Source organism: Mus musculus, chromosome 2, assembly GCF_000001635.26.
Source record: "Mus musculus strain C57BL/6J chromosome 2, GRCm38.p6 C57BL/6J".
NCBI classification, from domain to species: domain Eukaryota; kingdom Metazoa; phylum Chordata; class Mammalia; order Rodentia; family Muridae; genus Mus; species Mus musculus.
Genome location: NC_000068.7, coordinates 143,801,812 through 143,816,937, shown reverse-complemented (window position 1 = coordinate 143,816,937; position 15,126 = coordinate 143,801,812). Strand labels below are relative to the sequence as shown.

The following is a 15,126-nucleotide window of genomic DNA, read 5'->3' as shown; positions in this document are numbered from 1 at the left end:
ACTGAGATCCTGAGTCTGTTACTATAGTATAAATTAATCCAGCTTAGTGTGTTCTAGAATCATGTTTCTAAAAGTATCTCTTTTTTTTTCTTCCTGAAACAGGGTCTCTCTATAAGCCCTGGCTGTCTTTGAACTCACTAATTAGACCAGGCTGGTCTCAATCTCACCAAGATCTGCCTGTCTCTTCCTTGCAAATATTGGGATTAAAGGCAGGTGCCATCATATCTGGTCTAAAAAGTTTTTGATCATGGTCCACAACAAGACATAAACTTGACATCATGTGCCAGTGTGCATGCTCAGTTGGAAGAAAGATAGATGCATGCCTGCACACACACACACACACACACACACACACACACACACACACACACACACACCAGGGAGCAGGTACAATACTTAATATACATGGCTGACTTATTCTCCCTTGTTAAGAGTTCTGGTATTGACTACCTACACTGAATTTACAGCCCACTACCGAGGTTGATAACTGAAGTCTCAGAAATGCGGCTGTTGACCATAATTTACTTGCGACTTATCTGCAAATTGCACATCTGTCATGCATATTTACTAAAGCAGGCTTTTAAGATCTGTTTTGGCTCCAGCACTGGGTGGAAGTGTTTTTTTTTTGTATAAGATACAGCACATCCCACATATTTTCCGGAAGGTATGTTTTATTGTTGAGCCTCCTAATTTACAACATATATTTTTAAATTTACTTAAAAATTCTTGTCACAGGGAGTAACAATGTTAACCTGATTGTTATTCACTTGCTTTTCAGTTTTTAAAATAAATGACTGTCTCTTGCATCAGACTCAGGGGCATCATAAAAAACATCACTAGCTTGACAGTTGGTGTTAATACTGATGCCAAAGGTGAAATAGAGACCAAATATTTACACTTAGCACTATTTGTCTTTATATACTATATACTCATATCAAAACTTGCCATTTCTATTAAGAAGCAGATAAGTTACTCTCTAATTTCATAAATTATACCACAAATGTGAAAATATGGACAACTATTTTATATTTCTGCTGCTCATATAAGACAATTAATGTTTATACAGAGAGCTTCAAAATTACAGAGGTGTCATAAATGGGAAGAGATGAACAGACATTTCACCTGAATCTCTACCGGCCTTCTACTCAGCCGGAATCATTTTGATATTTTCTGAATACTCTTTTAGAGATGTATATGGCGTCTGTGTCTTCAATACATACAGAATACACACACATTTAGGTATATGTGTGTATGTACATTTATACAGGTATATATACACACATATACACATGTATATAGTCTACATATGTATATATATATTTCTATGTGCATTTATGTGTATGTGCACACAGAATGTCCTTTGGTTTTATTTCCAGACCATTAATGTGAAATGAATTCTCAATGATTGCCATTTTTTCTTTAAATCTAAGGTGGTTTAAACAGACCTTTGTAACAAATAATAAATTTCTTTTAGAAATCATAAATATTATTACACTCAAAAGCATGACACAGGGAATGTTACAAGGTGCCAGAGAAGAAAAAATCCAGGCTAAAATGGGGGACAAAAGGAATGAAAGAAGCTTCCCAGAATTCTCTCCTAAAGTCGCCCCCCAGGAACGGAACCTTAGTGCTTCTGAGTTGCTGGCTTCAGCAAAGAAACTCCAGGCTCTGCACATGCTTCAGGGAAGGGAGGGGGAGAACCTAGGGTGGGGAGAGGACCAGGGGACACTGAGATCTGAGTGGGAAGCCAATCCTTGGGCAGGCACTCCAAGTGACAGTGGGTTACTTTAGATAGTAACTGGGAATGAAGCGATGTCTTTTAAAGTTGACAGCTGTCACCTTTGGGGTGCTTGCTAGATATTCTCGTGGTTGCTAAAGTGACAACATGTGTTTTTTTGAAAGAGATTGTCTCTTGCTTCCCTTCTGGCTTCGAGTTATGGGGAATGAGGTGGCATGGGCCCCTCTCCATGCAACAAGCTTCTAGCAACTAGAGGTCCACATAAGTATGGCAACTCATGCCTTCTGATGTGCCCCCTTCATCCACTGGCCCCTTCTCAAACAGTGACTCATTTCTCCAAAACACCAGTGAAATTACAACTTGAGGGAGGGAGATATTGCACTCCAGTGATAGTTTTGGGAAATCAAAGCCCTGGTTGGTGTGGGTGACACTGTCAAAACCAAATCAAAATCAAAACTAAACCAAACCAAACCAAACCAAACCAAAAAAACCTCTTGCCTCTTGGTTGTGTCATAACAGGGAACTCTAAAACCACTCAGGAAAGGGGATGCTCCTATTTCTAAAATTGGTAAACTGCTCTTAGCCAGACAGCAGCTAGATTGACCTGGTAGTTTCTCTCTTGGATGGCTGTGTAAAGAGTACCTGAAAACTGCGGGTGTGTGGATAAAGGCAATGTAAGAGGCATTTTGGCTGCTCCAGTGGGTCCAGTCCCAGTGAAGAGCAGTAGCTGGTGACAGAAGAGCCATGTGTTTCCATTTTATGTCATCCTGGCAGAGCAGAGGGGACACGATTTGGGTATAGGGATTAAACTTTCAAAGCTCGTGCCTTTTAAACTTCCTCAGCCTGTCCAGTATTTGGGCTTCAGGGCTCCCTGGGGGACCACATCTTTTCTCATCAGGCACCTCAGTTTACATCCCTGACTAGTCTTGCTTAATCCAAGCCACCCTCCAACCCCCATGCTAGAGCTGTGGAGTTCACTCTCTATCAGCATCTCAGCTGAGGCCACGAATATTCTTGAGTCACCATGTGTGGCTTTTTAGATGCATTCTCTTCTCTTCTCAGATAGGAAAAGAAAAAAAAAAAAGCGAGGGCAGAGCTTTCCTGGTTTCAAGTGCAGCACAACCACCCATTTACATGACAGAAATAAAGGTCGAGTCACACATAGGACATAGATGTTGGTAGGAACGCTATATTTGGGCTACAGAATAAAAACGGTTGCTTCCATTGTAGTGAAAATAATCATTGACAGCGAGCAAAGCTTGAGACCAGGCTGGGATTGCTTGTGTCGGGGGTAACAGGAATTGCTGGGTGGCTGGTGGCTGCCAGAACTGTGGAGCAAGGAGAGGCAGAGACGGGGAGGAAGGGGAGGTGAAGGCGGAAGCGTGGCCCTAGTTCTTTCTCAGGATACTTTGCAGGCTTCTCTCCACAGCCTCATCCAGCTCTTCCTCCAGCTCCTGCTTCTTGGACATGGCCAGCTTAGACTGGTAATCCCTCACCACCTGATCGATGTATGGGGCGCTCTGTGTGCCGTGAAGCATCAGGGTCCATTCCTTCAGCAACCCCTTCTGTGGTGCACTGCCCACAAACCCCAGCTCCAGGGTCCAGGTCCCTCGGGCATCCTCCCCCCAGGTGTGGGTGGTCATGAAAGGCCACTTGTCAAAGCCCACCTTGGAGTCGTCGTCTCTGGGACGCCGGCTCAGCAAAATGGACTTGGTGCCCATTGGGGAGGTCATGTTGATGTTCAGGTCTCCTCTCCTGGTCGCGTTGACTGTGATGACAGCTTGGACGTGCTCCAGGTAGCGGACGAAGTTTTCCTTCCCCTCACATGCATTTGTTTTGAGGGTCAGTACCAGCTTGCCGGTGGGTGGTATTTTTCTGAGGACAGAGAAAGGAGGAGGTTTGGTAAGAGAGGGTTTGGTATACAAGCCATGAGAAGAGGTTTCAAGACACTATTTTGTAGCAGGAAGAGAAAGTACTTTGGGATTAATTATTGAGACTGACCTGGGTTTTGGCTTTCACATCAACTGTGTGATTCTGAGAGTGAACATTCCTTGTAAAGGGACGGTTGTAGCCACTGTTGGTGTCCTTCCCACATCCCCCAGGCCCCCCCGCCCCCCGAGTCACCTGCAGCTACAGCTCCCACAGTTCCCACATAGCCTGACTAGGTCAGCTCTCTCCCAGTTTCCTCCCCTGCCAACACCGTGGGAATCTGCTCCCTCGGTGCAGGGCAGCTACAGGTGCCAGGGATTTCATTCCTCAGGAGAATCCTGCATCAGTGACTGACAGGATGTGGTCCATAAGAGTTCTCTAGCATCCCCGTTCTCAGTGGCCTGACTCATTGTCCCAGATTGGCAAGGTCAGGTCTTAGGGCTAACTTTAAGAGCAACTCAGATGGAGAAAAAAGTCTCATAATGATGTATTTTTCTTTTTATAAAAAAGAACATTTTCAATTTATTCTTTGATAATGTCATAAATTATGTGTCTCGATCAAATCCACCCCACAACCCGATTTCCCATCCCACCCCTCTGGTGCCCCCAACATGGCCCCCTTTTTGTTTTCATGTATTTCTTCTTAAAAAACAACTTACTAAGTCCAACTAATGCTGCCCATTCATGGGTCTGGGGCTGTCCACCAAGGCATGGGTAACAGTGGCCACACCCTGAAGAAAAATGACACCCCCCCCCTAGCTATCAAATACTGGGAACTCCACAGCTAGTGGTGGAGCCCCACGAGCCCCTCTCCTCTATTTGTTGTTAAGGGCTCTGTCTTGTGTAGACTGTGTAGGTGACAACAGCTGCTGTGATTTAATGAGCCATGACCGTGTCAAGGCTGGAAAACAGCATTTCACACCACTCTTCCTTATCTTCTGGTTCTTACATTCTCTCTGTCCCCTCTTCCGAAATGTTTTCTGAGACTCGGGGACTTGGTATAATGTCTCATTTAGGACTGAGCGCTCAATAGTCATTGATTCTCAGTACTTTGTCCAGTTATGAGAGGCACTGCAAAGTTATGAGTTAGCAGAGGCATGGACAGCTAGCCAGGCACTGCAAAAAGAAGTTTCCACAGTGCCTTTCTTTCAAAGTGCTAAGTCCCATGGATGGGAGCTACTGCTGATTTAATGGTTCCCACAGACTGAGTCCTCCTTATTGCAAATGCCTGGGACTAGCAGTGCTTTCGATATGGAACGTTGGAATACGTGCTTATGCATATTTTGGAGATGGAAGGCAAGTCGAAACAGAGAACTCGTATATGTTTCATATCCTGATATACCATCCTGAAGATAATCATAAATACTACTTTCATTTATACAGCGATGTTTTTTTTTTTTTTTTTTTTTTTTTTTTTTTTTTTTTTTTTTTTACCAGAATCTGTCACATGAAATCCAGTGTGAGATTTTCCACTTAGTATCATTTTGAATCTTGGAGCATGTTTGATTCTTAGCTTGGGGATGCTCAACCATTCTACCACTAATACTGCTGAAGGTAGTTTAATTCATTCAAATGAGGGACCGGTTGATTTTGGGGATGTGTTTGGCTAGAGCTGGGGACCTGGGAGGCCAGCCCAGGCATTCTCTAGGCAGTCTATGCTTATAGCATACCTCCTTCTGGGAGACTATGTGAGGGCAGCACGGCATGATGGGAGGACTGCAGAGTCTGGAAACATACTTACTGGGATTAGAATTTACACTTACAGGTCATGCAAGATTGGGAAAATTATTTAAGTGTTTGAAGTGTGTCTGCTGTAGGTGGACCTGTGAGGTTAATGACTGTGTGAAAGCACCAAGCACAGTCCCTGGCTCATGGTACCTGTTAGGGCTCTTCCCTAACTCCTTGTCTATGAAGTATCCTCATTCTATATGACTTTACACTTAGAATTCCTAACAGTACACACTTACTTGTTTTTATGAAATGATAGCTATCTTAAAACATATATCTTGTAGAACGCATTTACAAAAAGATTCTCATCACACACAACTAGCTTGGTGCCATGCCTGATTCTGTATTATCCTTGGAACCAAGATTACAAGTCTGAGAGGGTTTCCGGAAGCACACACCATGTTTAAGGCATACTCTCCTGAGCAACTTGAAAACTATGATGTTTAACACCATCGTTGTCAGCTTGACAGGATCTAGCATCTCCCAGGGAACAAGCCTCTAGGCCCATCGGTGAGGGACCATTTAGACTCAGGTTAGCCTCTGATCATGACTGTGAGGGAGTATATTGGTTGGGTTAATTGCTATAGGTGGGGCCATTTTCTGAATGGGGACTCTGAACTGTATCATTATAAACTCAACACTGGCATTTGCCATTCTCTGCTCTCCGACCATAGATGGGATTTGACCAGTTGCCTCAAGTTGCTGCTATTGTAACATCCCCGCCAAGATGGACTATAACTTTGAACTATGAGCCAAATAAGTTGCTTTGGGCAGGGAATTTTATCACAGTAGCTGTAAAAGTAATGCAGAAAATAGGTATCTCTATGGAGTGAAGTGGCATCAATGCTTGATGGCCCACAAAGCAGCCACTGGCTATAGAGAGCTGGGGACAGTGGGGAAGTGGCATTTTAGTCCTAGGCTCTTCAGAATTTGTTGGTGAGCAGTCATGAAGCCAGCTTTGGAAGTCAGGTTTTATACATGTATGTATACAGAGCATATTAGTAAATGGCTGGATTGGCATTGGCCTACAGAACCTCCTACTGTGGTGGAAGTGTCCTGTACCTGGGCACACTTGTACAGTAGGCACTGGCCACCTATGGCAACGGAACACTTAAGATGCAGTGAGCACGAGTGAGGAGCTGAAGGTTTACTTTAGAATTTCAATTTAATTAACTTTTTATTCATTGATATGATAGTTAATCCCACATAGAAAGCACAAGTGGAAACTGTTTTTGTCTGATAATTTGAATCTAATAAGAACAATGATATGTGGGAGAGGTCCTGGTCTTCTGTGTTTATGAGTGCCAGTTTCTTCCTGGTAGACTAACAATGCAGGATTTCTGGCCACCCTTTGGAGGTTTTTAGAATGGCTAGCACTTTAAGGTATGAGAACAGTTTGCCACAGGGTTTCTGTGAAGATGGTATCCAAGGGGACTGGGATTTGCAAAGAATGAAGTCAGGAAGATGCCTGACACAGTCTGAACAGTATCCTACTCCCACACTCTTGGCTCACTTGAAAAGTTCAGTCACTTGAAAAGTGAGTTCAGGAAACTCACAAGCCAACAACAGGATGGTTACTGTAATAACTGCCTTCCATGCCGTGTAACTTACTCATTATCTGCTGAAGACAACTCATTATTGGTTGGGCATAGAGGTGCACACCTGTAATCCCAGCAAACGGGAACTAGCAGGAGGAACTTGAGTTTCAGGTTAGCCTGGGCTACATAGCAAATTCAAGTTGATGCTGGGCTACATATAAAAGCCTTGTCACAAAACAAAACAAAACAAAACAAAGCAAAACAAAGCAAAACACTACCACTAATAAAACAGTCTATTATCTTAATGATTCAATCCACCTAGGAGACAGGCCGCTGGGCACAGGGAAGTTGTTTTTCTGTTTCAATTAGATCCAGGGTACTTAGGACTGGAGTCACTCAAGGACATTCTCTTTACAAATGAGTTTGTAAAAATTTTGGTAGAAAATTCCTTTTGAGAGCACAGGATGTATTTCTTTGATTGTTTAAGAATCAGAGGCAGGGGAGACATCTTAGCTCAGTGTACATCCGAAGCACAACACACACTTGAGTCTCTGACTTAACGAGTCCTGCAAGTGAGAGAACCACTCTAGGGTTGAGGTGACCTTTGATGACAGAAGAAGAGAAATATGCATGGGGCCAAACCTAAGATACAGGCACATCATAGCTGAAGAGAATCAGTAGATGGTGCCAAGTGCCCAGTCCAGAGCCCATCCCTTCTCCAGCTGTATGAGGGGCTGAAGATGCTTGGCTGGAAAAAATGTACATCAGTCACAAGCACAAGTGCTTCAGGTCAAAGTGGGGCATCTGTTGAGTGCCACTGATGGTCCAGCGTCCAGGTGGCTCAGGTCACAGGAGCATACACAGGATACACATCCTTCTCAGGTCCTTCCTGCTTGCTTCGAACTGGTCACTCCCAACAGGGGCTTTCTGAAAAGCATCCCATCTGTAAAGCATATATATTCAAATCGTTTCTCAGGCTCCACTGGGGCAACTTCCCATCCCTGCAATACCACCTTTCGCCACTCAGCGTCAAAAAGAGACTTGTGTCATTCTTGGCTGGAGAGAATTCTGGTCTATACCATCTTGTAACTTCAATCTTTCCAGTTCCTCTTGTTCCTGTAATCTCAGGACTTCAGAGGAAGGACTGCTAGGAGTTCAAGGTCAACAGGAGCAAGTGGCAAGTTAGTCACTATCTCAAAAGTTGAAATCAGACAAGGAAAAGCCCTTGAGAAGTCCTTGTAGAGAAAACTACGCTGGCACTGCCTTGACATCTTGTGTGCAGAGGCTAGCTGTCCATTGTGCTGTCTGTTTCTCCTAGACCCTGCTCCACCCTACTTAGGGCAGACATTAGAGACAGAGACAAAGGGAAAAGTGTCAGCAAGGTGACAAGGACAGAGGAAACACAGGACAGCTACTTCCTGCCCAGGGCCTTGAGCTGGGGCATTGTATACTTGTGAGAGTGGGTTTAGGGAGAGATGGAGGGAAGTGGATAAAAACATTGGAAGGTTATTACACATCCTGGAAAGCCAAAATTCAGATTGGGGTGGGAACAAATGTAGATTTTCGTTAGGAATTACAAAATTTCCTAGCCGTGGAGGTTGGAATGTGTACAGGGATCAGAAAGCCATGCCGGGGGAGTTTGTGGCTTGTTTGGAGCCATGGGGAAGGAGAATTTCTGCTCCTCCAACTCTTGTGATACTCATGTAAACTGCTCACTGCACAGGAGCTGGGGTCCCCAAAACAGGACCTGCTTAATTGGACTGCATTGGAATGTGAGGTTCTTTGAAATGAAAAGACTGATGTGAATCCCAGAGAGAAGCTTGGTAGATTGACAGCTCCTTGCTGGAAGTGTGGCTTAGTGGTAGAGCGCTTGCCCAGGCTGCTTCTAGCTGCCCTGGGTTCAACTTCAGTACTACAAAAAAGAAAGGGCACCACCCTCTCCTCACAGGCAGGAGTTTTGCAAGTACCATGGCCTCTGGAGAACTAAGATGATATAGCTCCTAACCCATGGCTTGCTAACTCATGGTGTCAACCAATGGCAGATGGGAAAACTCAGGAAGAAGATCACACTGGTACTGAGCATACGTAAGACTCCCCCTCCTCTTTGTTGCATAAACAGTACAGCCTAAGGAATAGCTAAATTAACACATATTCCTTTACATTAATGTCTAGAGGCGAGCTGGAGCATGCAGGAGTATATCACGGGTTATAGGCATGTCGGATGAGGGTTTACAGAAGGGACAGCGGTACCCATTGATGTCCCAAGCATCTGAGGTCCTGGAGCCAAGTCTTTCCGGGGGTTTCTTATTCACTTATTTCTTCTCATTTATGTTTTGATTTTGCTACAGTGACATCATCTTGTTTTTATATAAGGAAAATAGGAAAAAAAAGTTAATTCTAAATGAAAAAAAAATCAAGATCTGTGTTTAGGAAGAGTTATGTTAGAAGAAGTTAAAATAGGAGGTGGCCGTGGAGTAGATATTTCGAGCAGTCACAGAGTGCTCATTCTTAGGCTGTGTTCTGGATCGCTTTCAATGCAAACACTCAGCAGGACACTTCAGGGAAGCTGACCTCATAGGAGGCCATGCACAAAAGCCCAGTGCTCAAGTCCTATACAAACAAACAAACAAACAACAAAAAAACCCCAAAACCAACAACAACAAAAAAACAAAACAAAACAAAACAAAAAAAACCAAACCGCAAAGATAGTTGGCTCCCATCTTTATCTTGCTGTATTTGCTTTAAGCAAGTAGTCAGTGGACTCCTGCCTAGAAGCAGGTGTTTCCCAGAGCACTCAGTGGAATGCCCTTGTGTGACGAATCCTCAACTGTATTGTGATTATCTCATTAGTCACAGACAACAGCCGCTCTTTCTCAAGTGTATAAAATGCCTATAGTGCTGCATTTGTGGGAACCCCTAGTGGGGTGTCCATTTAGGGTTCCTCTTCTGTATAAGCGATAGGGTCAGGTGCCCAGTGACCCACCCAGGAAGACACTGTGGTGCAGCAGCCACTGTGCAGGACCGCACAGCACTTACAGGACATAGCACATTCTTCTCGCTCTCCTCCAGACCACTTCTGACGTTCATATCAGCTTTTAACACATTTCTTTTCCCCCTAGTTCCCCCTGGAACTCAGTTGGAGCACACACCCAGCTAGAGGAGCTGTAGCAACAGTTCCCTTTGGGGTCGGGACAAGTGGGAGGAGTGAGTGGCTGGCCTGAGCTCAGCGCTCCCCTCTGTGCAGGTAATGGGGCAGCAGAGTTCATTCCGTTCTTTGCACATGGCTGGCGCAGCTGGTCACAGCCGGTTTTCTCTTCCCTTTGATCCTTCTTGAGCACCCTTCACTGACTCTCTTGATAAAGTTCTTTAGAAAATTGCTTTTCAAATTGACTCCTTCTCTGGAAAGATAAATGCTGTGGAAACCCATATACCTGACAATCACTGGTTCTGAGAGCCCTCTCTACCTTGCCCGCTGTTTCTGGGCAGCCCGAATGACGTAGAAAGCAGTGGTTTGGAGGCTATTCATCCCTCTTTCAGAGCTCCTTGGAAGTGATTTCGGGTCACCAGGGTCAGCCCTATGTTGTCCACCAAGCTCGCCCGTCAAACCTCTGCAAGCTCTGCTGCTGCTGCTATGGCTGTCCGTGTGTGAGAAATAAGCAGTGGCTCTTCCAGTAACAGGAGCACAAGGGAGGCCCAAGACTGTAACATGAGGCCAGGCACACTCCTAGCCTCACATTCTTGACACTCTTCGTGGAGCTGTTGTTATCAGATTGCCATTTCCCATTCTGTTTGCCCTGTTCATCAACTCCCCTGCCGAGGAGGAACCTTAGAATCAGATTGAATGGGAGCCGCAGCCTCTCAGTTGCTCGTTTAGCATCTCTAGTTCTCCACAGACATCGCTACTCTTTTGGATGGTGTAGATAGAAAACATTTCACTACCCATAAAGCTTTGCAGCTTCCAAACTTTCAAGAAATTCTACTGAACTCTACTAAGAGACAACAGTGGTCATAACTGACTTCGGGAACCATTAGTCATGTTCAATAGGGCAGAGCCCTAAGTGTCCCAGGCAGACAGTGTGTTGCAATGCTCTCTGTTTGGGAGTTTGTTACTTCCAAAGGACACTGGATACTCTATAGTGCAATGACAGTTATGGAGTTTTGGGACCTCTCTATAGGTAGGTTTTCAAAGTCTTCAGGAGACTTCTTAATAGAAAATTTCCCCAGGCTTCACCTCCTTCAGTGCAGACTCACTGAAACACATAAGGCTCTACATAGCTTTCACTCAAATCCAATCTTGGCCACTCAGTAGCTAGGTAATCATTAGTGTGACTTCAGCTTTTGCCATCTAGCTTTCGCAGGACTGCCATATAGCCCAATATAGGACACGAGAGCACAGGGGTCACGTAGTCAATGAAGTAAGGCCAGAATCATATAGTGAAAAGAGCCCAGGTCTTGGCCTTCCCTTTGTTTTGGTGTCCCTTGACCTTGAGCACATTTCTTATGCTTTCTGCATCTCAGCTTCCTTACCTGTAAAAAGTTACAGTGAGAGAACACACCTCCTATGCAAAAGCTTTCAGGAACTCTCTAGTTTTACTGGAACTTATGGCCAAGTTAAGATTACAACCCGAGGTTCCTTAAGTTTAACTTGATATCCTGCTGTGCACTTAGCCTTTGTTTAACTTGTCTTTTAGAGAATGGATTAGCAACCAATCTTACTAGCCTTGGATTTCCCATGTAATCTGCTTTTACAGCTTAACACTAATGTATAGTTCTAATCTTAAGTTATGTGCTTTTCCATGTCCTGGATCAGATAGCAGTGCATGTGTGTTATGATAATTATTTGTTGAAAGCAACAAACAGGCCAAAAACAACCTTATACAACAACTATCTGCAATAAATGTTGGAAGTGGCTTAAGATATTATTTAATAGAGGCATACTTGCAGTATTGAATGCTTTGGGATCAGTTGAAGCAAATACACTTAATACCTTGTAAAACTGTTAAAGGTTTCTATAAAATATCCCTCATTCCTTCATGTGATACTGATTAATAAATGCAGGCCAAAGTCTTTTGCTAGGGGCAAATAAACCTCAGGCAAACGTAGGTACACACACAGCAGTAAGAACAACCAGAGGCAGAGGCAGAGGCAGAGGCAGAGGCAGAGGCAGAGGCAGAGGCAGAGGCAGAGGCAGAGGCAGAGGCAGAGGCAGAGGCAGAGGCAGAGGCAGAGGCAGAGGCAGAGGCAGAGCCAGAGGCAGAGCCAGAGCCAGAGGCAGAGCCAGAGCCAGAGCCAGAGCCAGAGCCAGAGCCAGAGCCAGAGCCAGAGCCAGAGCCAGAGCCAGAGCCAGAGCCAGAGCCAGAGCCAGAGCCAGCTACAGCTAGCCACAGACACAGACATAGACACAGATCTAGATCCAGACACAGAAATAGACACAGACACAGACACAGCTACAGCTACAGCTACAGCTACAGCTACAGCTACAGCTACAGCTACAGCTACAGCTACAGCTACAGCTACAGCCAGACACAGATATAGCCATAGCCGCAGCTACAGTCACAGCCACAGTCACAGACAGAAACACAGATACAGGCGTAGACACAGCCAATACAGCCAGAGCCAGCCACAGCCACAGACAAACATAGATACAGACAGTCACAGCCACAGTCACAGAGACATAGATACAGATACAGACACAACTACAACCGTAGCCACAGCAGACACAGACACAGTGGCAGCCAGACAGAGACACAGATGCAGACACAGATGCAGACACAAACATAGACACAAACAGTCCACAAACTATAAGCGGCATATAGAATAAAAGTCACAGGGAGAGAAATGGGGAATTTAAACTTGGGCTTGCTCTAGGTCAAACCAATCCAAGGAGAAGTTCTGACCTTTCTTTTCTTAATAAACACGGATATATATGGTGCCTCTGAGGCTGTCTTTAATGCATTTAATGTCTTTAATGACTGATGCAGGATCTATAATATTGTTTGAGGCTTGTGTTTTTATATTATCATGGGACCTGGTCTGAATCTTTGCTTTGCTTTTCAGTGCTGACCGAAGTGATGGTTTTTATGAGATCATGGAATAGCTTTGAGGGAAGTGTGGGGACTCTGAAGAATGTATTTTTTTTTTCTTTTTTAGATAGTGAGGATGATCACCAAGGGAGGATGTTACCCCATGGGAAGATATTCACCTATGGGAGGATGCTCATTTATGGAAGGATGCTGAGTCAGGGAAGATGCTCATCCAGGGAGGAGGCTCATAAATAACTGCTCATTCCTGGGGGAATTCTCATTTAGGGAGAATGCTCATCAGTGGAAGGATGCTCAACTATGCCTACTCACTGGTGGGTTTTCCCTCCTAAGAATGTGCTAGTTGACTGGAGGATGAACATCCAAGTCTTTCCACTTGAGAAAACTTTAAACATAAGGCGCAAATTGGAATCCACACAGGAACCTGACAGTTACTCTTTCCTGAGTTTTAAGAGATTATCATCTTTTTTTCTAAAGTGTGAACTAGGAGGGTTTGAAATCATGGATGAAAGGAAGAGGCAAAGCCATGTTCATTATGTACTCGCTGTGGGCCAGCTTTATACTGTGTCACTAACACCTCTCAGAAAGTTTGGTAAGGAAAGAGGCGTTAGTTTCACTGTCACATAAGGAATAAAAGATGTCCTTCTGGGGCCCAACGAATGCAAGCGTATTCATTCACATGAGCGAAAAACCCCTATGCATCTTAACTGTCACTGAAGTATAAGGGAAACTTTGCTTCTGTTTGGTTCATGAATGTGCCCCCGAGACAGAGTGGTCTCAGCAGACCTTGTGAGAGCCACAGCTTTTCACACCTTATACTGCATATACTTTGAAGTAGTCTTTTGAAAAGACAGGGTCTCGCCGTGTGACCTAGGCTTTGTAATTCTCCTGCCTCAGTCTCCCCAGTGTAGGATCGCAGGTGTGTGGTACCCTGCCTGGCTTTGCAGAGGCACTTTCTTCCCCATCACTGCTCTGAATTTATTGTGTATGTTAGATGCACACAATAAACTAAATGTACACTACACATTTTTGTTTAACTTGCTCATAGAAAAGAGCATGGGTTACTTTATTACAAACCAAACTTTTTAAAATGCTGTAATGTTTTTAATAAAATTGACTTTCTTTGTCCCTCTTTATGTTTTCTATAATAAGGTCAAAAACATTATATTGGGCTAGGCTTGTAGATTGCATACTGCCAAAGGGGTCAGGTTGCAATGACCGGAAATTGGCAAAAGTAGAGGGTCATAAAGGTCAAAAGCTCAGTGGAGGGGACTAAATCAGCAAAGTCTAGATTTGAATTCAGGACCAGACAACTGAGTATTCAGCTGCAGAGCATCTAAGACCAAAGGGAGACAGGAGTGGATACCGTCTTCGTCTGATTAGGTCTCTAAGTTCAGATGATCATCAGGAAAGGCAGGAGTGGGAGGTGCCTGAAAGGCACAGCACAGCCAGGCAGATTTAAGTGGCATACATCACAGGGGTGAATCCTCACAATGGCAAACTCATCAATGAGAGTGAAGGAGAGATTACCACATGCAACAGTGGGGGCGCATCTCACAACTTTAATGTCGAGCGCAATAAATAGGAAACAGAAACACCTATGTGATGAGATTCTACCTAAACGCTAGCACCGGTATAATGAATCCACAGTGAGAGGAATATGAATAATGGCTGTAGGTAGGGTGTGTGTTCTGACTGGAAGGGAACATGAGGAACATTTCCAGGTGGGTGGGATATACTATCTTTCTATGGGTGATAGTTCCCCAGTTGCATATATTTGTCAAAACTCAAATAAGATTCTGCTATGGAGCATACCTTCAAGCTCAGCACTCTGGAGGCTGAGACAGGAGGATTGTGAGTTGAAGTCAGTCTATATTACATTGTGATTTCTTATCTTAATACTGTTCCCCACAAATAAATACTTGCATTTTGGGATCTTCAGGGTATATTCATGTATTTTCATGGTGTGGAATATAGAAATTATTAATGTCATCTTATTAACGAACCAGTAAGGATAGAAAGAAATTAAGTGAAGAGGTCTCTTTACTGACTAATTCGCTTGTCACACAGGGCAAGTGGGATGGAGTGTGATATTTGATATTTGAGCGAATCAATGGATTCTGTGTGGGGAACTCACTCGGATGTCTTTAAA

At 44.2% G+C, this 15,126-nt stretch overlaps 1 protein-coding gene across 1 annotated transcript in view; it reads right to left on the bottom strand.

Annotated features, from left to right (window-relative positions):
* Positions 1 to 653: 653 nt before the first annotated feature.
* Positions 654 to 15,126, bottom strand: part of Pcsk2 (proprotein convertase subtilisin/kexin type 2) — a 270,152-nt gene continuing 255,679 nt past the window's right edge. The window contains exon 12 of the mRNA NM_008792.4: positions 654 to 3,613. Coding sequence (NP_032818.1) covers positions 3,127 to 3,613 — 487 coding nt within the window. The 3' untranslated portion in view covers positions 654 to 3,126. The remainder of the gene's footprint in view (positions 3,614 to 15,126) is intronic.